Below are 23609 nucleotides of genomic sequence, written 5' to 3'. Positions count from 1 at the left end.
TGCCACTTCAGAAATTTGTGCCACACATTTAAATATGTTCCATTTAACCAGATGTCCACTCCTCTCATGCTCCAGCTTGGTGACTCTGGCACCTACACCTGCATTGCCTCCACACCCAGCGGAGAGGCCTCGTGGAAAGCCTACCTAGAAGTTCAAGGTATTCCTAAATCTACAGTTACTGTAGGTTCAGCTGCCAATCATTTAAAGTCTTTAACATGTTTTCATATTATTCTGCTTTCTGAAAAAAAAAACTTGTAAAAAATTGAAAGTTGGAATTGTTTAGTATGCAACTACATTCTCCCCTGTCTATTCCCTTCTCTCTATTCTCTTTTTTGCATTTAGAGTTTGGAGTCCCAGTCCAACCAAACAGACCTACTGACCCAAACCTGATCCCCAGTGCCCCTTCTAGACCTGAGGTCACTGACGTTACCCGCACCTCTGTCACCCTTTCTTGGAAACCAAACCTTAATGCTGGAGCCACACCCACCTCTTATATAATAGAGGCCTTCAGGTACAACTATTCAACATGACTGTTGGTAAAGAAATTATTGCATGACCTTATTGAAATCTTTTAAATGTTAAAACTATCTCTGTTATGTGTCCGTAGTCATGCATCAGGGAGTAGCTGGCAGACATTGGCAGAGCATGTGAAAACTGAGTCATTTGTACTGAAGGGCTTGAAGCCCAGCGCAGTCTACCTCTTCTTAGTACGGGCAGCCAATGCCTATGGGTTAAGTGATCCCAGTCCTATCACTGATGCTGTGAAAACACAAGGTAAGAAATGCCTTCTTACTGATATCAATTTAATATATGGTACAGTAGTGTTTTGGTTTTTCTGTAGGTTTACCATTCATTTATTATTTCTGTGCTTCTGCATACAGATATCCCTCCCACCAGTCAGGGTGTTGATCATCGTCAGATTCAAAGGGAGTTGGGAGAAGTGGTCATCCACCTGCACAACCCCACCATTCTCTCTTCCTCATCTGTCCTGGTGCAGTGGACAGTGAGTATAATTTTCTCCATGAATGCACTATTGTTGTTTCTTTGTCTTAACACAGCTGCAGCAGTTTTCCTTATGGATCACTGGCATAGTTGGTCACCTAAGCTCTAAGCATTAGTGATATGCTAATGGTCAATTTGTTAGGCAGTTCAGCTGAGCTAATGTGCTAACATATTGGCACACTACAGAGGAAGGACACTGCAGGAAGCAGCCTGGAGTACAGTCCAAGTGTTCTTAGTGTTCTTAGTGTGCATCTGGCATTAGTCTGAACTGATCAGCTGGCCACTCTGTTGCTCCCTGTGGACCCACAGCTAGACTACAGAACCCAGCCTTTTGAAATAGGCCATATAGTGTCATTTAACAGTGTGTGGCATGCCAGTTTGTGCCTCCTTTCAGACTGAAAACACTTGACGGCTGTTAAAATAATACAAGTGAGAAAAAAAGAGTGAACCAATTCATGCTCTTAAACTGAAATGGCTTACAGATGTTAAAATGGATAGGTGGGAGAGGAGGTAGTAGATGTTGAACTGGGAACTTATGCTGGTGTTCCTTTGCTGGCACAAGCTGAATATGAAGTGCTCATGTGACAGAGGGAATAATGTGCACCTTATGTCACATCCAGCAATGGAGTAACACTCAATGGTCCAATATTGAGTATCTCTTATATTTTGATATGAGTACTTTCATGCTGTATCATATCTTATGTTAGTAATGGTCACTGTCATCAAGATCGCCAGGAGTACATAATTTTTGTTTTCTTATGAAAGTGTCAGTGTCATCCTACATTAACACCAACTAGATTTGTGTTATTGGTCATCTACTTTATATTTCACTTGTATTTTTGTGGCATTCATGTGGACGGCAAAGTAAGAATTTCATTGTACAGGGAAACACGTTTCCTAACTGTTGCATATGACAAACACTTTGACCTTGACTAAAAGTAGATGTAGTTACCAGAGGATTCCAGTAGGGGGAGACTAGAGCTGTTGATGAGCTATGTGAAAGGACACATTGCTCGCTCCCTTTAGTTATAACATATGAGCCGAGGAAAGTTTGTGCCTGTGTATATTTCACATAATATTCCCTTCATATGTCCTAAATGTTCGTAATCTCAGATGTGCTCCGGAGGTAATTTGTATTATGGTATGTTTGTTTCTTGTTAAATAGTAACTTAACTTAATGGGCGACTGTGGTTGAGTGGGTAGAGTGGTCATCTCCCAGCCAGAGGGTTGGAGGTTCGAATCACAGTGCCTGCAGTCCACATGTCAAAGTGTCCTTGGGCAAGACACTGAGCCCATAAGTTGCCCCAGTGGTTAGAGCCATCAGTTGAGTTGGCGCTGCAGATGGCTGCCATCGGTTCTGTACCTGAAACAAATTCCTAGACTGTTTCTGAGTAGTGGTACACGGTAGCTACTGGCCATGGAACCAATGTTCCAGCCTCTGGATGTTTTCGAGGAACGTTTGCCTCTGCATCACTAATTACATGTACTGTTGGTTTTTGCATGTTTAAATTACTGTAGTTGTGTGCTACACATATTGGGAGTAAGTTAAGTTACAGTAGTTATAACATTATTCTGTGAATCGCTGTTGTTTAACAAACGTCAGCTTGATGTACATTTCCCATGGTAATACAACGTTACCGGTAAATTAATGTGACAATGAGCTGACAATTGTTCAGTGTAGCAGATACCGCTACACGTTGAGATACTTGTACTGGCAGTTGTGTTCACTGTATTATCTGCTTTATTAAATCAGTCCTCACATGAGCTGAGGAAAGTTTATGTCCGGGTATATTTCACATAAATACTCTCTTTACGTGGCTATTACATGTATGCTCACCTGCATTTGATCTGGTTAATGTGTTTTTGTTTTTGGGTTATGAGACAATACAGCTATTATGGCTGTCTACCTTAGATAGGAAATAGTAGTTTGTGGGATGACTCACTGACGGGTAATAATAGCCAGTGTTTTGCTTTTTGACATACTGTAAGTCCGCCCCTGCATTCCCAGGTATTATGAAGTGCCATAGTGAGTGATGAATGGGACTCAGGAAATGTGAAAAAGATACTGACATGTTAAGACTGATTTAAAACACTGCTGCCCAGTTACCCTGTCTCCATGGAATGTTCCAGAAAACATATGAGGAGAGGGAGCCTGATATTGTACTGTAGTTGAGGACCACAGCTTCCCTGTTTTGTCGAGTTCAAGCTATTCTCAATGTGGGGTTTTTTGGTTTTACATTTTCCTTTGTGCTGAGGTAAATGGTTCCACAGATTGCAGTCTAATGAAGACCACCTGAGCCTGCAGTGTATTTTACAGAGGAGGGATAAATAAATCACTAAAATCTTTACAAGCCAGCGGTGCTTGGCCTCCTCAGGGACTTGTAGACATATTAGCATACTGGTTAGCAGATACTCTTTTCTCCAACCATGCTGTATCACAAAGCGACATTCATAATCCCTAGAATAAACTATCAGACAAATCAAATTCCAAATACTTTTATCATCTCTATTTTAGCTACATCAGATGCTGTTTAACTTGTTGTATTCTCTACCTCAGGTTCTTTGAATTAAGATCCACTTTTCCCCCTCTTCCTTGACTTCAGCAGCTAGCCAGCCAGTATACTGTTGAGCAGGACAGGATGACACAGCCTGTTCTGGAAGCCTGGGCCCTATTTAACCAGCTCCAGACTTAGAGGAACCTCTGGCCAGTGACCTCATACTGTGGTTTGCACAAGTCGCTGCTGCTCCAAATGGCGCATAGAAAGACAGTCGAATAGAGAGATGTAGATATGGATGGATAAACAGGGGACTGATGTGATGAGTTAGCACTCCATCCCATCCAGCACCTGGGCTATCAGTTGCATGAATTCATAGCTGTCCAGTGGTGCTACAGTGTATTAAATTACTGTATAATTTTCCACTCTGAACTGTGAAGCACATAATTAAGTCAAGCTGACATGGTCTTTGTCTGTGTTCTCGTGCCACTCTCTAGGTGGAGCAGCAGTCACAGTACATACAGGGCTACAAGGTGATGTACAGGCCTTCGCTGGAATGGCTGCAGAAGAGTGAATGGGCTGTGTTTGAAGTGCGCACCCCTGGGGAGGACAGCGCTGTTGTGCCACAGCTTCGGAAGGGAGTCACATATGAATTCAAAGTCCGCCCCTTCTTCAATGAATTCCAGGGAACAGACAGTGATGTCAAAATTGGCAAGACACTGGAGGAAGGTGGGGGCTTGTGAATATGTGTGACTGTGCATGTGTGCATGCATGTTTTCATGTTTACACAATTTTATATGCAGAGCCTACATATGTGGGAGCACACAACAGCTGTTCACAGCAGGCAGTGAGAGCAGGACTATGTTATGTTCCTATGTGGTGTATTCAAGCATGATAGGGTGGATGTTCAGCTGTTTTAAAAGGCCCTGTGGAAACCCATACAACACTCCAGTACGAGTGTTATACTAATTTCTCATAGCATGTGGTTGTAGCAGTCTCGTGAGGTTTGGTTGAAAGACTGCAAATTTTAATCTGTAGCAAACAGCTGAGCGAAATGTTAGTGCACTGTATGTGTTGCATGTGTGGGAGTGTTTTGAGCTTCTTTTTTTTTTTGCTGAATTCTCCTTTGTTCCTAATTTTGATATTGTTTTCCAAGCTCTAAACATAATGTTTGTTCTCTCATAAGCAGAAAAATGCTTGTATTTATAACACTCACTCAAACACCATTTACATCTTTTATTTTGTTTCACAATTATATTTTTTAATTTCTGCTGGACCACAGGTTGGCGTTCACACACCACCCACCATCAGAACTCCCTGTCTGTTTTGAGTAAACTGTAATTTGCTTTTATTTAACCACAAGACACTTACAGTGAACAGTCTCAGTTTTCAGATATAAGTGTCACAATTTTACCTTTTATTCCTTTGTTCTCATCTCAGCCTGAGTCTCACACAGAGATAAAGGGCAGATTCTGACAGCACAATGGCACGAGGGAAGACGGGGAGTTACAAATCAGTATCATGTATGAAGATGTGTTTTTTATCTTTTGTCTACCCCCCTCAGCCCCCAGTGCCCCACCTCGTGAGGTTACAGTGACGGAGAGTGGGGAAAATGGGACGGCCATCGTGGTCTCCTGGCAACCCCCTCCAGAAGAGGAGCAGAATGGGGTGGTTCAAGAGTACAAGGTAACAAATAAACAGTCAGCAGCTACCTCAGGTCTGAGGAAGTGAGACTTGTACTGTAGACACAAAGGAGACACAAACAGGGATGCAGACAGCAGATAACAGAGAAACAGACATGGAAATATAATGAATTCTAGATTGAGGTGCACCTCTGTACAGTCATCAGTGCTCCACTGTATGCTGACAGAAACTCAGAGACAAAAAAGAGTCAAAAGCAGGGGAGCTGGTAGAAACGGCTATAAAACATTGCCATCTGGTGGAGAAAGTAAACTTACACATGTTGTAGAATAATAGTAAGTAATATATGGGGTACTTGTAAGTTTTATTTTCTCTTCAGAGGTAGTTAGGTCTTAACTGATTACAGATCCTTGTGTGTTTAGGTGAGATCAAATGTTTGGCCTTGCGTGATGGTGTGGATGATGGATGCAGTTGGTGTATCTTAAGTAGTTGTTTTATTTTATTTATTTTATCCAAATGAAGACTTAAATAATTCAACATTTAAAGATCAATAAATATCTAAAACCTAACTGTACTGTAGATATTATGATTTAGTAGAGATATCCATGTGGAGGTAGGTAGTGTATGTAGTAGAGTGGAGGACAACAAGCTATAGCAGTGACTAACATAACAATGAAGAGACTCTATTACCTCTGTTACAGTTCCAGTCATCTCTTTGGGCTGAAGCTGTGCTAATGCTTTCTTAAAACTACAGTGTCGCTCACTTCCCTCTCTCCTCCTTTCTTGATAATCTGTGATCTCTCCCATACATTATGCTGTGGAAGTCCTGTATTTTGATTAGAAAGCCTCTTGGTGTATAGGTTAGTGGTGGAAGGAGAGATCAAGTAGAGTGAGAAAAAAAGCTAAGCCACTGGTAATTTTTCAGATAATTTTTTTTCTGGTGATAGGCTTTAGAGTAATTTCATGCTTTTTAACTCCAGCTCTAGAGTATTCCTTGCTCATTACCAAGCCCGGTCCCTAGCGGCACTTCCACTCACCACAATTTTTATAGATACTCATAAAATTTCAGGTCTTTGGAGTTAATCACAGAAGTGTGAACACATGCCCACATGTATGGTACACTCCCAAAGAAATGTGTGTGTGCGTTAACCTAGTTAACGGATGGGAGGAGGTGGTGGGTAAAGAAAGCAGAATGTCAGGGCTTCCGGATGTGGAGGTCACCAGGCCTCATGCTGGGGTGAATGTTTACTTCTCTTTGTGCCCCTGGTTTGACTGAGTGTAGGTGACTGCTCTCCTTCCTGGGAATGACAGCACTTAGCTTCTGCTGAAATTGGGTTATGGTTATGATTACTGATCCCCATTTGTTTTTCAGGGTCTTAAAGCTACACGGAGACATGTTATGGCCACCTCAGCTAATACCAACCCTGTGTTGAGCACAGCCTGTAAACACTAAAGCCATGCTGTAAAATGTTTTCCTACCTCAGAGATGTAAGACAATACTCACAGTGTGCTAAAGTTTTGCAATAGCAGCACTAACCAATTATAAGGACACAGCTTCGTGGTAGCTACCAAATTGAATGTTGTCACAGAACCATCATAACATTGCCTCGGTCTCTACTTTCTTTTTGTCTCTGTTATGGCAGATTTGGTGCTTGGGGAATGAGAGTAGGTACCACATCAACCGCACAGTTGACGGCTCAACCTTATCCGTGCTGATTCCCAGTCTGGCCCCAGGGATCCGCTACAGCGTGGAGGTAGCAGCCAGCACGGGGGCAGGTCCTGGAGTCAAGAGCGATATCACCTTCTTCCAGCTTGGTGAGTAGGAACAGTCTTTCGTTCTCTGTCACAGGAGGTCATGTAATTATTTAGTTTTTCCTCTAGTGGATACATTTGCTGTGTTTCATTGTGTTTGTCCTCTGGCAGTACCCACACACAGAATCAAACCCAGTCAGCTGACAAATAATTATGGCATTAATCCAGTCATCTCAAATTAAGAGCTTTTCAGTAATATAACGGTGCCAAGTAAACAGACAATTATGTAATTCCTTTCTTTGTAATAACAAACACGTTCAAGCCTCAGCTTGCTTCACCTTTTATTATCAACACTGAAACTTAAAAACTGTAATTGAAGTCATTATGGTGCCATGGAAGAGTATGATAAATTTGAATGACGGGGAACTTTTACAGTTTTTGTGTGCTCTGAAATGGCTTTTCGCTTCAGTATCTGGAACTGTGCTCAATGCTTACACATTAAATGCTGTGTGGCAGAGCTGTTGAGCAGGCTGCCCCATTCTCCAGTCAAGGATACAATATTTTCAGCCTCTGCTTTGCTTCAAACAACAAAAGCGATAATGAATCTTGCACTCTGCGATCAGACATGACATGTTATTAATGCTAAGGAACACAGTGTAGACTGCACTGGGGCTAGTTCTTATAATTTACTTCTGTTTTTTTGTCCTTTAAGTCTGGACGGACAGATATTTTGTCAGTTTTTATTCCCCTAAGCTCTGTGCTGGCCTTCTCGGGAGAGGGATGGGAAACATGAATAGCAGGAGGAAGCAGAGAGAGAGAAAACTCCATCTGGTTTTAAATGTGTGATTGAGTGGGCTGGGATGGGCATGAAGACGCATCGGCTGTGACTGATACAATTTCTCTCACTTGAAGAGTTCCTGTGGTGATTGTCACTGGGTTCCAACACTGGAGTGGAACAGTGTGCCTTGGGGGACCAGTGTTTCACCCAAACGCATTTGTCACACTGAGCTTGTATGCGTCATTCCAGCCTAGATACCTGTACAATCCCCTTGTGGGCTGTTTAGTCACATTGGCATGCTCCATTCACTCGGCCAGCCATAGGCACAAATTCAGAAGAGGAAATGGACTGAGTGACTGAGACAAAGGCAGACAGAAGGATATGGAGGGGTAAAGACAGGAAGCTGGTTTTTTGAGGAGGTGTTTTTGCTACTGGCTTAGAGGGTTAACAGAAAGAGATTAAGACAAAGTAACAGGAAGAAGTTTCAGATTGGCAGGGGGTGGGGCAACCTGGAGATGCTTTTTTTATGTATCACGCATGAAGGCATTCACAGAGAACAGACAGATGAGAAAAACAGCCAGCATGTTGTTGTAAGCAGCTGTATAGATGATGCCTTTACAGTGCATTTCACAGTAGAAACAGCTCTAAGGCATTTACATCTCAGCTTTTCACAGATGCGCCTCAGTTTGCTAATTATTGTGGTGCCTCTATTTGACGATGATCTCGCTGGATGTATTTATATGATTATGGAACCATCATTGCTCGGTGTAAATGATGCCACTCTGTGTTTTTCTTCTCGGTTCCATCTGGCTGGCTTCGTGCACAGGCTCTGTTTGAATGTCTTTGGTTGCTTTTGTCTGCTCACCTGTTATTGTTAACTGAGATTAGCAGCAAATCCTTTTGAATAATAGAGATAAATGACTCCATTTCGACAACCTGGCCTCATACACACCCACTGAGCAGGTTTTTGTGTCGGAACAAAGAGGAATGTTCATATTTATGTACTGTGTTGACTTTCTATTTCAAGCTTTTCCACTTGGTTTGGAATTTTAGGCTTTTAATATTTTTTAGTTGTCTATGCCATTTTCACATTCCTAACTCCCTCTATTTCACATGTGCCATCCCATTCTTGCACCGCCAAATGTATCTTTCGTAAAAATAAAAATTTTTCTAATCGTGCTCTCACATCTCCTCCCCATTTTCTCATCCTCAGATGCATCTGGGCGAATGACAGAGACTGAGACCCCAGAGAACCCCCTCTCCCAGCAGATCTCAGATGTAGTCAAACAGCCAGCCTTTATAGCAGGCATAGGAGCTGCTTGTTGGATAATCCTCATGGTCTTCAGTATCTGGCTGTACAGACACCGAAAGAAAAGGAATGGCCTCTCCAGCACCTATGCAGGCATACGCAAAGGTCAGTACACGAGTGCAACAGCACACATTTAACACTACCAGAAGTATTTTCTGATGTAATGTGCTGGTTTGAGGTTACAAGAGGTTTCCTCACTTTTGAAATTTGTTGAGGAAATGCAGTGTAGTATTTATTGGTGCATTTGTTTCTATTTCAATCCAGTTCTTTCCATCTTCTTCATCTGCACTGCTGCAAAACCTTTCTGTAACAGAGACAGATATCTTTTTAACTCTCTTAGAGTAGACACGGTATAATGCAGTGTGTTTTTACCTTGACCTGAATTGAAGTGACAGAGTTCATGACATACCAAACCTCTGCCCACAATACTTAAGAGTATAAAGAGAGCTATTAGCCTTTCGTTCTGTCTCTCTTTTATGTGTGGGCTGACTTAATGTGTGGCCTTGGGCTATGCAGCTGCTGCCTGTGAGCACTACCTGTGCCTTCCCCACTACTCAGGTTTACTGCTGACTGCCAGGTTAGAGGAGATCTACCCTTCAGCCTTGAGACACACAGACAATAGACTGACTTAGCTGTTGCTGATGCTAATCTGGAGCTGTCACAGAGAAAACACAAGGTATCTCTGTTTTGAATCCACTGCAGTCATTATAATAGTTGGAATTGTGAGTCGTGAAAGTGAGAGACACCTCAGCTAAGCTTTTCCTTAAGCCTGTGTGGTTTGTAATGGTCATAAATGTTGCTTTTTCTGGCTTAGATTACCTTTGAAAACACCATCCAAGATAACATTTCAGATCTCTATGGGAAGAAGTGATATGCCTGCAAGCTCAGTCATCTTCATTCCAGACCTATAAACAAAATTAAATAATGCAAGTATACAATACTTTTATCAAAAGGAAGGTCTTTCAGAGGGAATGTGTTGAAACACTTCAGGAGCGCAGCACTGATTTATGGCCTGACAGTATAGGAGAATACTGTGTAGGCTGAGGTTGACCTGTGGCCTTGTGTGATTCTATATGTTGATGTTTACTCAAATAAACTTAAAAGGCTCTTCGGGTGCACAGGAGGAAACATGCCTCCCCCTCGTCCTCCTCCTCATGCATCCAGAACACAAGAGACCAGTTTTTGTTGGAGCTGGTAACTAAGAATGCTTAATTGCAACCACATGAAGCAACAGTCTGCACTTAGGGTGAAACTGGTTGAACTGGGACTGTACAGCATGTGTGTGTCTGTGTGGGATACACTGTGTTCTAGTGTTGTTTCTTATTAGAGTACTTCTTAGTTAATTACCAATTAAATAACTTTACTTATTTTGTCTGCAATGAATGTAATTAAACCTTGTGGTTCTGTTATGTTGATCAAAACTAATGCAAATTACTACATTGTGCAAAACTAATTTTACAGTGCCATGCTGCTAAAGTCCTTAAAAATGTTGTAACTGAAACAATCAATGCTGTAGAAATCAGCTAAAAATAGCATGGGATTGCAGAAATCAAAGAATGACTCAAGGAGGAGAACTAGTTCAGGTGCAGCTTCAGTGTATCTATCCTGGGATTAAACATCTGGCACATCCTGTCTCAGAAGATGAATCTTAATTATGCATTTCAACTTAAAGATTATTTCTCATATTCTGTTTTGTGCACCAAGTCTTCATCAAACAGATAAACCATTCCAATCCTTAGACTTGTTTGAGTATCAAAAGGACAGATTCAAACATGACCAGAGGATTGTGGCATTTAGGAGATGCGTTAGCACAGGTACTATATGAATTAAATGCTTGAGGAAATGAATATGCGACAGCAATAATAAGCAGTATGTATCTTCTCAGATGTCTTTTGCAGTGGCTGTTTAAGGTTGAAGCAACAATTCTAAAATGCAGTTATTTAATGCAGTGTACTGGGTGACTGCCAACATGGTGCAATGAAGCGTAAATTGCAGTGCTTACTGTAGGATTCCTTACTTCCACAAAAGAGTACATCTCATATAAAATGTCCTCAGACCATACTGGCCATTACAGAATCTAAATGGGCATACAATAGGTTTTGTACTGTAGAAGGGCCTCTTGTATGTCAAAGTATGAGTAACTGAGCTCTGTGGGTGATAATGTGTGATAGCAACATACAGTATATCAGCCCTGGTGTGTGACCCCTGCTCAGCAGGACTTTGATAGTCTGGGCCAGAATTTGAGCCAGCAGGGGATCCAGGGATACCTGAGGGGATCAGAGATGATGAGGTAGAAAGTAGTGTGTGAACACAGGCTAAAGATTTTTTTGGTGGAAGTGTAGTACCTGACTGGGATACAGCTGTAATGTGTACGTTTGTGTACATGAACAAAACTTATATGGTGAGAAGTGTAGAAATTGTCACTAATCCAGAGATTTATGATTCACAACAATTTAACAATAACTTTGTTTCCATTTTTCTGTCTCAACAGTGCCATCCTTTACTTTCACACCAACAGGTAAGCACCCTGAGTTTATTTTACACCATATACAGGAAGTGATGTCTTTATTCATTTACTGTGCCGTCCTTTTTACTATATTTGAGAAACACTTCATTTAATGACCTGAACAGCCACAGTCCTAATAGATAAGTGTTCCACCAACCATTGGGTCATGTTGGAATGTAACGTTCAAAGAACAGGCCACACTACTGTGAAACTGTTAAAGCTCATAGTAGCTTGGTCAAAGGGCTGCTGGCAACCTCACATGGGATTTAAGAGAGTGACACACCACCAGTACTGTTACATACCAATTAGACAGGCAAGTAGCAACGGCACTAAGGAGGTTATCTATGAACTGAAGTGACATGGTGTAAAACCAATAAAAGAAAGGTTCTCTCTGCAGGTTTGTATTTACAGTCCTCTCCAGCTTTTTTCACTCATGGACTTTCATCTGTCTGACTTTCTTTGTTCCCCAGAGGTGTGTCAGGGTTGCTGGCAGTGCTTAATGCATTGGCTTATGTGTAACAACAAATGGGTGAGAGGAAGTAAAGTGAAAGCAGAAGAGACAATACTGTGTTTGTGGTTACACTAGCTGATCTTGTCTGTGCAGCAGTCATAGACAAACATTAGCAGTGTTGTTTCTGTCCACATTCAGGCTTGCAATCAGTAGTAATTTCACAGTTGCAAACTAGTTTCACAATCTACTGGAGGTATTTCAGGTGAAACACCCTTCTTGCTTATGTGGTTTCTGGCTCTTTAGGAAGAACGTCCCTTCCCTGTTACCCTAGTTGTTACAGGACATTATGCTGATTTCAGTCACTTTCGGTTTAAATTAAAAAGAGCTAAGTGCTGCTCTGGCTGCATGCAAGGGCCAAAACCAGACTTCCTTTTTTGAAAACTAGACGGGGAGTCGGCAGAACTACGGCTCTACCTAACCCTCTTCCACCCCCTCTCCTCTCAGGGAAGAGATTGTAATTAAAGTTGGAAGTTTATCTCTCCTTCACAGACCAGCAGCTTAGAGCTCCTTGAAAGACTCCAACTTGCAGCACACAGAGCTTCAAACACACTGAACCTGAGCTAGACAACCAAAGAGCTCTACATCTCTTTTCTTCATAAGCCTCTTACATATCCTCCTGCTCCTGTTGCTGTGTGTGACTTAGCCGGAATGATGCCACACACATTTCACTCACATGCTCACTTGAAATAATACAATAACATATTCAACTATAACATACATACTTAAAGCATTCCCATCATCATTTGCTAGGCTGACAGTTCAAAATGAAAAGAATAAATGCGACTTGACCTTGTATTATAATTGCAAATATGATGTGATGACATTAGTAATAGTGGTGAAATCATAATAGAAATGTTTTTTTTTCTCTTTTCAGTGGCATATCAGAGAGGTGGAGAAGGTGTGAGCAGTGCTGGAAGGTAAGAGTTGATTTATTAAACATTAAACAATATTAAAAATTATTGAGAAACTAAATGATGATTAGAACTGACACCACAAATACAGCAGGATGTTAAAGCTCTTAAATACGTGTGTAGGTTTGGGAAGGCGTACTTTTGTTTGACAAACACTAGGGGGAGTGCTGTGCCTTTCTAAAGCAGCAGAGAGCTTAGGTGTAAGGAAGTGCAGTAAGTATGTTACTAACAGGAACAAAGCCCAACATAGTTTGCTAGGAACCCTTCCTCATCCCATATAGTGGAGAGCCACATCCAACCACAAGGCTGTACCATAGCATCACCATAAACCATGGAGATGCCTGCACACACTTCATGTTCTGGAATGGTGGATTGTGCACAAACAGTGAGACTATACAGAATAAGACTTTGCAAATACTGCATCACCTTGCTAGTACTCACTGGTATATCCACTAGATGGTGTCTGGCATGCTTTCAAACAACTGGGAAAACATGTACATTGAGTACACAGACAGAAAAACAAGGAAATATTTATTCATTTGTTGCCTTCTCTTTACTCGGAGTACAGAATGTACACAGTACTGTAAGCGTGTGTGTGTGTTAATGAATAGCTTGAAGTGTGTGTGTGTGTGTGTGTTAATGAATAGCTTGATGCCATCAGCAGTAAATCCATAATCATTATATTATCCACTTCTGTGATTCAATCCCATATGTGGCATAGCTATGTCAGCTCTGAGACAATGGCTATTCAATATCAACATACAACTGTTGGGGTGATTGGGTACCTATTGTGAGATTGTATTTGGCTGTACAAGACAAATGTGTTCATTACCCAACATGAATCCGAGAAATTAGTCATTTCAGTGGGAAATGTAATTCACTGTTGGGATATGCAAACTAGGAATCGCTGTGTGGAGATTTGAATACTGAAACAATATATGTCCCTGCTGGATTAGTCTGTGTTCTCTTTGTGTGCTAGAATTGATTCATTTCACGAACCATAGGAGGGTGTTTATTGTTAACTCTTTTAACACTCAGTGTTTGGCCTGAGGTCATGTTGTAGAAGGGATCTTGTCTTGTATCTGGATTAAAGGTGAAGACATAGGAGCAAGACAGTACAGTAGAGATGGATGATCAGATGATGTGAAGGAGTGGTCTGCATTGGTCCTCCTTCTGATGCTCAAGTTTCTCTTCTTTCCTTATGTAAAGCTAAAGGAACTTTTAAAGTGATAGAGATGTTGTGTGACACCATGGGATCTACTCTGCATTTTGGTTCACTGCCTGTTCAGGGCACACATTTTGCAACACTGAGAGTGAATTTTATCTGGCTGTCTAATCCAGGCAGTTCGCTAATGTTCACAAGGGCTCAGAGAAAGTGTCATCGGCTGTGGGCAAGTCAAGCAAACACTTTAGCTGGGCTTTTTTTCTAATGTTCTTTCTTCTTGAGCCTGTGCACATGTGTGGTCAAAAGGCAAAAAGTATTAAAGCTGGATCTGTAGTTTTCCTATTCTCAACTGGTGGCTAAAAAAAACACCACATAATCTTTCAAATATTATGTTACTGTGGGCGTTTCAGTTCATTCACATAAATGGCACTGTGGTGTTGGCTTAGTCTCTCAGTATTGTTAACTGTTTGCTCCCATTTTTTTGTGCAGGCCTGGTTTGCTAAACATTGGGGACTCTGCCACTCAACCCTGGCTGGCTGATACATGGCCCAACTCCTGCTCCAACCACAATAACTGCAGCATCAACTGCTGCACTGCAGGCAATGGCAACAGCGACAGCAACTTGGCAACATATAGCCGACCAGGTATGTAGTGTCGAGGCTGCTATGCGTAGGCAACAACGCTCAAAGGAAATGATGTAGTCCTTGACAAACTAACTGTAGAGATAAGAAATGTATGAGCTGAGGGAGTCTGCAGTGCAAAAGGAAGTAAAATCTGATATCTGGGTTATCTCCCTAGAGAGTTGTTCTGTGTATCTTTTCTTTCTGTAGGTCTCCACAAGAAAAAGCTGCAGAAATATCAGGATTAAGAGTGGCTGTGTGCTGGCGTGTTTGATTTATCTGAGGTCAAAGTAGAGCTGTTTTAGGCAGGAAATAAAAGGAGCACACTGAGAGGGGCTCATGACTTTACTCAGTTGCTAATCGAATTGCTCTGCTGATTTCCATACTGTTGTTATAGCCAGTAATGTAATTTCCCCTAAGTGCTCAGTTATTTAAGAAATGTGCAGCGGGTGAAGAGGTCAAGGCTGGATCACAGATGGTGGCCAGAAGCACAGGAATAGGAAAAAAAAAAACAAGTGATACAAAGAGAAAGGTGTGCCTGGAAAACCAAAAGGAAGGGGGAAGGCAGGAGTGATGAAGAATAAGTATATTGTTAAATATACACTGATGTATTGCTGGAGGTAGAGAGTGTGCATTAGGTAAAGTAGGGTAGGTAAAGAGGGGAAAAAAAGGGAAAGAAACTTTTGGAACACCACCAGGTGGCCTTACAGTTTATTCAGCACTACTAGTAACAGATGCCAACAAAGGGGTGCAAATTTGGCCTCAGGAATCTTATACACTACTATTATACAAAAGAGCTCTTATATAGACTCAGACACACTGTGACATATCTGAAAAGAGAACAGAGTAAAACTTGCAGCCAAAAACTTGTGCTTGGATGACACAGGACTTAATGCTATTAATTTTCACCCGTGGCCCAAGTAGGAAACTTGGACTGCAGTGAAATGCTTTATGTTCTAAATTATGCACTTTGGGACTATGCCTTTAAGGGCAGCCCATAATTCATATCCAGCTGTTCAGCCTAATATCCATCCAGCCATTCAGTAATTTCTCCCTACTTCAAACCTTTTCCCAGTGAGGATTAATTATTCATTTTGTAGACTTTATAGTCATCAAATTTCTTTTTTGTGCTAATCACCCTTCTGAGGTTAAAGTCTACCTTAACATGATGTGAGATGTTGAACAGGGAATAACAGGCTAAAGACAGACCTCACTTTTGCATGACACCACGCTGTACAACACTAAGAAGCTTGCCAGACGCATGTTTTGTGTGTGTGTGTGTGTGCCAAACCTAAACTCTGTGAACATTAAGAGGATCACTGACCAGGTGACAGTGCAAAGAAATAGGAGTTAATGTCCCTTTATCCCAGCCATAGGGGCGCTTTCACACGTCAACCTTTGAAGTGTCAAGCTGTTCTGTGCAGATGAAATGTGAGGGGCATGGCACGAGCAGCGTGCACCTATGGCCGTCCTTGGTATTTACCGCAAGGCTGGTTCTCAGATCTGCTGGAGGATTTGAATATTTTATGAGCCAGGGAAAACTGAACCTGTCAGTGGGGCTGTGCTTTTACTGCATGCCTCATTCCAGGCCTTTGATACAGACATGTCTCTCTGTCCTTCTCGATGAGCCGAGGCTCTACTACCGTCAGATGGAAAAGAACAGAGATGACACCCACATTGAGTCATGGGTGAGACTGAGAAGAGACTAAGTGAGAAAGGTGTAATACCACCTGTGTCACTCACCTAAAGTAGGTCATCATTTGGCAAACAAAACAGACTTTAAATGGAAATAGAGATGTCTCTGTGATGGGCACAGTGATCTTTCAAAATCTTGAAATTAATATGTAAATGTCTCTCATGTTCAGCAAATAAATACTTTCAGTATTTCTTTTTTCTGTGGTAGATTACCTGATGCCCTTTTGTTTCAAAGCTTTTGCCAAACTGGCATTTCGCTGCAAAGCTCATCAGTAGTAAACGACACTGACTAAATACCCTCCTCATGTTCTCCAGCCGACTGCATTGCCAATTATAATAACCAGATGGAAAACAAGCAGACCAACCTCATGGTACCAGAGTCAGGAGTCTACGGAGATGTAGACCTATCCAACAAGATCAACGAGATGAAGACCTTCAACAGCCCAAACCTGAAAGACGGACGTTTTGTGGGTCCAGGGGGCCAGCCGACGCCTTATGCCACCACTCAGCTCATCCAGTCCTCCATCCTGGGAAACAACATAAACTCAGACAGAGGAACCGGAGGGAGTGGAGGTGGACTTGGGGGTGGAGGGGAGGTTAATGAGAAACAGTGCTGGAAGCCCACCTCAGTCCAGCAGCAGAAACAGGAAATGGGCTCCCAGCTCCAGTACAGCATCATGGAGCAAAACAAGCTAAACAAGGGTGAGTGTGGAATACCCAGCAGCCATGGTTAAAGAGGTCAGCTCCGAGCCATGATCTTCCTCCACTTGATTTTCCCCTCTGTTCTCTTTTCTCCTGGCTCTTTCATCCTCACTGTGGAAGCCTGTAGAAGTGTTTCATGTTCATATTTTACTTGGTTCTGTTTCGCTCCTTAACAGTAAACATAGGCACCATCGCCCTTTCTCTCTGCCCATCTCTATGGCATCCATATAACCCCTCATCACACTTGATGCAATCTTGTATAGTCTTTGACTCTAAATGTTGGGCAGTCCTGAATTGCTGTCATTGTGAGGTATCTGGGTTGTCCAGGATGAAGGCAGGTGTGACCGTTTGTCTTTGGTGTCAGATTTCTTAGAGGCAAGACAAAGATAACTCCTGGATCTTTAGATGCTTTGAACAAAGCTATCATCACCTTGTTGTACCTGCAGGAACCACATCTGGTCTGATAGTTTTGAGATTTTTGTGGTGATGTTGCATGTGTTCACATACTCACCTGAGAAATACAAAGCATGAACTGCATGCCTCATGTCATGCAGCACACTTGTACACTGTGCAAAGTGTATTGTTATTTCATGGTGGACATCATTTTACTGCATATTTCCATTGTGGTGTGTAATCAAATGCAGTCCTTCATTTCCTTGTTCATTATGAAGTTGATACTTTGTTTGAATGCTTTTGATTTGGCAAAATGTCTGCTTGGGGCCACACTAACCCTACTTTCCATTCTTCTCACCATCAGACCGCTACAGAGGAGGTGACAGCTCTATGCCAGCCACCATCCCCTACAACCAGACCCATGACAGCCACACCGGGGGCTCCTACAACAGCTCTGACCGAGGCAGCAGTAGTACCTCAGGTAAGAGGGTTGGGGCATAAAGGAAAAGAAGACAAGTTGCAGGAAGGGTAGTCAAAGGTTATAAAAATCAGCACATCCCTAGACTTTTCTCTCTAAGTTGTTACGAGTTTTATTCTTGATTTTTTGCTCTTTTTAATTTAACTGCCAAATTATTTTCCCAGCTTATTATGGTAGTGAAGCATATAATCACACATCCCCTCAGCTCCAGCTGAAAATCTCACTTTTCCTCAAAAGCAATAAATGACTTTGAGACCCTAATAATACATGCTTTAAAATGATAATTTGATTATTTTCTATGTCAGCCTATCTTAAAAAGAAACTGAAAAAGGAGATGCCTTCACAAAGTGGACAATTGATGCATAAAAAAAGAAAAGGAAACTGACGACAATGCCTCCACACAAAGGCATGAGCACCATGCCAGGCATTTGCACATCTTTTGTTTTCTTGGTGTAGTGTTATGCAATCAGATAAAAGAATCTTCTCTTTATTATTAATTTGTTTTGTTTTCCTGCTTTCTGTTTGTCCTTGCTTACTTTGCATTGCTTTCGTTAATTGGCTTCATTTTACTCCCAGTATGTAGCAGCCTAATTTCATCAGGGCCTCAATGTCTGTCTGTGGACAAGGACAAAGAGTAACACATTGCAGACAGTATGCACCACTGCCACCTTAATGCCATGTATCTATTTTGATATTGCATTTGAAGTACACTGCTCACTGCACCTCACAGCTCACTAATTGGAACCTCTTTTTTTTTTTTTTATTGTTTCCCATCATTTAATAGCTCAGAGGTATGTGGGCACACTTGCATTAAGTTGAGGGTTGCGTTAGGCTTTACACTCTCACATGTAAAATGATATTTCCTTTATTAGCCAGGCTTTCTAATGCATTTTATGTTCTGTCAATTCCTTGTCCATTACCTTGCAGTTTCTTTGACATTAATCATTGATGTTTTTCAGTCGGAGAGAATATATGTGTCTCTAATTGTCTTGTGACTGATGACTGCCTTTTTTTCCTCTTCCATTTTTTGGAGCAGGGAGTCAGGGTCAAAAGAAGGGTGTGCGCACCCCTAAACTACCCAAACAGAGCACAATGAATTGGGCTGACCTTCTGCCCCCTCCCCCTGTGAGCCCACCTCCAAGTCGGAACACAGAGGAATACACTCTATCGATGGAAGAAAGGTGGGGCATGTCTTCACAGACACAAAGACACAGACACACTGACAGGCATGCTCCTATTTCTTGCATTCACAACATGCATTTGCCCCAAGGGTTTTCTATCTATCAGTGCTAGGTTCATGTCAGACATTGATAGGATGGCATGAATATTTAGTGCATGTTTTCCTGGCTTCAGTGTATGAAAACATTCATGTTTCCAGTGAGTATTATGAAGGTAACGTAGCTTGATACTTTCTGTTGGCAGCTGTGAGCCAGACATGCAGTGCCCCATGCCCCCCTCTCATATGTACCTGCAGCCTGATGAGCTGGAAGAGGAAGAGGAGATGGAGAGGGGGCCCACTCCTCCCATCAGAGGGGCAGCATCTTCCCCTGCTGCTGTATCTTACAGTCACCAGTCTACAGCTACTCTTACCCCCTCCCCCCAGGAAGAGATGCAGCCAATGCTCCAGGACGCATCTGACAGCCATGAACGCAGGTACACCCATGTGGCATCAAACGGCCTACTAGGGTACAGGTGTGACACATAGCAAAAGAAGAGTAGCCAGTTTGTTCAGGAATATATGCAGTATCTATTCTGTTAAAGCCTTAAGGGAAACATGATCTCTTAAGTACAGTTGGGTGCAAAGGTTTGAAATGGCAAAAAGAGTAAAACAGTTTTTTCTTATCAACATAATATTTAATGCACATTCAGCTAGTACAAATGTTCCTTCATCAACAGAAGTAACAAAAATGGTCAGGGAGTGTATAAAAAGAAAGTTATGGTAAAATAATGAAAATCGTATCAGTGTAAAAGTTTGCATCGCCCTTACGTTAAATATTATGTTGATGAGAAAAAAATTCAGTTTTACTCTTTTGGCCATTTTAAAGTAAGGTGATGTCAACTTGTACTTTAAGTTCATGAACGTTTTCTGAGTTGCAGGTCATTAACTCCAAATTCTGTATACTATACAGCATTTTTGGGTATTATTCCAAGATTTTAGATTGAATTGTTAGATCCCAGGGAGCTATTTGTTTCACTCCATTTCACTACAGTGTGAAAATCAACTTGCAGTGAGTTGTTTGAAACAAATAAGACATCACAGTCTAATTTAGGGTTGCACGATCATGTTGTGAGATCTCAGTCTCGTGATGATTCTGCCGTGTTTGCATTAGCACAGAGATGCCTTGCATAGAAACCAAGCACTCCCTTTTCCTCACTAAGCTGCATTAACCAATAGCAGGGTTTTTTACATCACGTGACAAGCTGTAGCTAGGATGACTAATTGAAAAACCAACCAACCAAACCAATGTTTGACGTTATGAAAGATATTCTGTGCCCTCCTGCAACTACTTTTCAAAATGCTGCACTGCCTGCCCTATACACCTACTGTAGTTCTGAATAGCAGTTGAGGCAAAAATAAATCACTTTATGGTTATTAGTTGCAGTTATTGGTTAACGCAGCTTGGCAAGGAAAAGGGAGCACTTGGTTTGATGCACGGGATCTCACTACTAATGCAAACAGGGCAGAACATTGTCAGACTGAGACTGTACAAGGATCTAAATCATACTCACAAAATGATTTATCGTGCAGCCCTAGTCTAATTTAGTCCATTAAATGTTTTGTCAAAGTGATATTATATAGCCTAGTTCTAAACTCTCAAATATTCAGTTTATCTGCGACGAATTAGCGGTACTGTCCCATTATAACTGGCAGGTTAATTGTACTTGTTATATATAGTTTATGCAAAAATATTCTTTTAATGGGATTCTGATACCATGGGCTTGTCACTTTTTGCAGGTGCCATACTGTGAGCCCCCCACCCCCTCAGAGGCCCCTCTCTCCTTCACACACATATGGGTACATCACCAGTCCACTGGCCTTGGACACCGATGATATGGAAGAGGAGGATATAATGGAGGAAGATGAGGAAGGTGACGAGACAGATGCAGAGGTGGCCAAGATGCATTACCACCACACCCACCCCCACACACATCCTCACCATCCCCAGATGAATCCACGACGGTTGCTGCTACGAGGGCTTGAACAGACACCTGCATCCAGCATGGGCGACCTGGAGAGCTCAGTGACTGGTTCCATGATCAATGGATGGGGGTCAGCTTCTGAAGAGGATAATGTCTCTTCAGGGAGGTCTAGTGCAGTTAGTTCATCAGATGGATCCTTCTTCACTGATGCCGACTTTGCTCAAGCAGTAGCCGCAGCTGCAGAGTATTCAGGCCTCAGGATGGCCAAGTACCCTAATACACAGGGCCCAGAAGTTGGCGGAGCATCAGGTATGTTTTCTAAAGTCAACCACATTGACAAGAAAAATTGATGCAAGAAAAGACAGAGCAAATCATTCTTCTGTTTCTTTTCTCAGCACGAAAATACCAAATAAACCCATCGGGCCACCGTCCTGGCAGCCCACTGTCCACAGACAGTAGCATGAGTATGGCAGGTGTACACAGGAGGCCTCCTAAAAAGCAGAAGCAGCATCCTGCAGGTCATCCAGGGAACCAGCGACGTGAAGCCTATAATGAAGGTACAGAACGCATATAATTACATCTCAGGACTACAAAAATACAAGAATAAAGTTTTCAACATAAAAAATTGGGTTAAATTCTTGCTCACTAAATATAAATGCTTATTGTAGCTTCTTACCCAGGTATTGAATATTGAGCTAAATTTATTTATTTTAATAGAATACTAGCTAAGGCTAGTTAGCGGTCAACTTTGTTTTTTCAAGGAAAAGAAAAAAACAGAACAAAAAACAATTTCTTTTTTTTTCTGATATATAAACTGCACTGTGATTAGGGTTGCAATGGTATGAGATTTTCATAGTATTACACTATTTATACAGTTATTAGTATCAGCTACAACCACACACAAAAGGAATGAAAACAGTGTTCTTTATTGCAATTGACTGTGACAGTTGATTGAGCTACATTGCAGCACTAGATTGACCCTGAAGTATAGTTATAGTTCCTCTACTACTACCTGTAGTAGTAGTAGTAGTAGTAGAGGAAGTAAAAGTGCTGCTGTCACACTATAAAAGTAACCTAATCTGTAAAAGTCCTGCATTGAAAATGTTAAGTATCAAGAAAATGTACTTAAAGTATTAAAGGTAGAAGTAGGCTACTTGATGCAGAAAAAAGTTATACTATGTATACTATACTGTTATATTATTACATATCATTTCATTAATATTCTATCCCTCGTGCACCGATGTAAAAGCAATAGCTTACTGTTGTACTTGGTTCAGGTGGAGCTCTCCTGAACTATTTTGTATCAAAGTGCTGCTAATGATTATTTTCTTTGTATGTATTAATCTGCGGATTATTTTCTCAATTTAATCAATAGACTAGTTTGTAAAACTTAGGGCAGTAATAAGAAATGCCATCACGATGCTCTAAACAAATATCAAACGTTGTCAAGTCTACTGTAGGTGTGTGACAGCGCAGCCAGACTCATCTTGCGAAATACTTGACTTAGGCGTGCACACACACACACATACACTGTATGTGAGCTAGTAATGTTTGTGTGCGTTTCTGGGATCAGATCAGGATCAGTGTGAGATCTTTTGTAAGTCAGAGATTAGCCAATGAACAGACATTTAGCATTTTATGACAGACATTTAGATGCTCAAGTTTTATTGTAATAAACAGGACACATACTTGGATCTGCACAGAGCGATGGTGTTCTCGAAGGTGTTCATTATTGGTATATGCAAAGTAATCCCACACTGTTGATTTAAATTTCTTTGTTTGTGGATGGAGTTTGGTGTTATCAGCCGCCGCCTCTGCTGTTTTTCCGCATGTATGTGTGGTGCCCGTAGCGAAGTCTGACAGGCAGGCTTGCATTGTGTTTTTTCTTCAGTACTGGTAATAAGCAAATGTGCATACCATCATATACCATAAAACCAGAATCAGAATCAGTTTATTGGCCAGGTGTGTTGGACACATGAGGAATTTGACTCGGGTACATCGGCTCTCAATGTGCAAACAATGCAGACAAGGGCATGTTCATTGAAATGAGATAATTAGGGATAAAAATAGAGTACTTAAAACGGAGCACTAGAGACCTGTTTGAGTCTGTATAATCTGTACAATGTATATTTACAGGTATTGCACTGAGGGTTATTGTCCAGTCATACTGTCGTGGGTTAAGTGTTCATCAGAGTGACAGCCTGAGGGAAGAAACTGTCCCTGTGCCTGGTTGTCTTAGTGCACAGTGACCCATAACGCCGTCCAGAGGGGAGGAGTTCAAACTGATTGTATCTGCAGTGATCCCGTCTGCCCTCCTTTTGACCCATGCGGTGTACAGGTCCTCCATGGAGGGCAGGCTCACACCAATGACCTTTTCTGCAGTCCTGACTGTCCTCTGAAGTCTGTACTTGTCCTGTGTGGTTGCTGAGCCAAACCAGACAGTGATGGAGGTGCAGAGAACAGACTCCATGATTCCTCTGTAGAACTGTATCAGCAGCTCCTGGGGCAGG

The 23609-nt window shown here is 41.7% G+C and overlaps 1 protein-coding gene across 8 annotated transcripts in view; it reads left to right on the top strand.

Moving 5' to 3' along the window:
* The window catches only part of robo1 (roundabout, axon guidance receptor, homolog 1 (Drosophila)), a 306681-nt gene that overhangs the window by 274402 nt on the left and 8670 nt on the right, over window positions 1-23609 (top strand). For 7 of the 8 annotated variants that reach the window (XM_020616829.1, XM_020616828.1, XM_020616830.1 and 4 more), the window contains 17 exons: window positions 76-157; window positions 343-511; window positions 608-774; window positions 882-1003; window positions 3995-4226; window positions 5062-5183; window positions 6782-6953; window positions 8882-9082; window positions 11469-11495; window positions 12869-12911; window positions 14560-14714; window positions 16701-17087; window positions 17845-17961; window positions 18995-19139; window positions 19381-19611; window positions 20915-21408; window positions 21495-21656. In XM_020616829.1, coding sequence (XP_020472485.1) covers window positions 76-157; window positions 343-511; window positions 608-774; window positions 882-1003; window positions 3995-4226; window positions 5062-5183; window positions 6782-6953; window positions 8882-9082; window positions 11469-11495; window positions 12869-12911; window positions 14560-14714; window positions 16701-17087; window positions 17845-17961; window positions 18995-19139; window positions 19381-19611; window positions 20915-21408; window positions 21495-21656 — 3028 coding nt within the window. The remainder of the gene's footprint in view (window positions 1-75; window positions 158-342; window positions 512-607; window positions 775-881; window positions 1004-3994; window positions 4227-5061; window positions 5184-6781; window positions 6954-8881; window positions 9083-11468; window positions 11496-12868; window positions 12912-14559; window positions 14715-16700; window positions 17088-17844; window positions 17962-18994; window positions 19140-19380; window positions 19612-20914; window positions 21409-21494; window positions 21657-23609) is intronic. The other variant, XM_020616835.1, reaches the window with a different exon arrangement.

Source organism: Monopterus albus, unplaced genomic scaffold, assembly GCF_001952655.1.
Source record: "Monopterus albus unplaced genomic scaffold, M_albus_1.0 scaffold180.1, whole genome shotgun sequence".
In the NCBI taxonomy this organism is placed as follows: Eukaryota; Metazoa; Chordata; class Actinopteri; order Synbranchiformes; family Synbranchidae; genus Monopterus; species Monopterus albus.
This window is presented reverse-complemented; position numbering and strand designations above follow the sequence as displayed.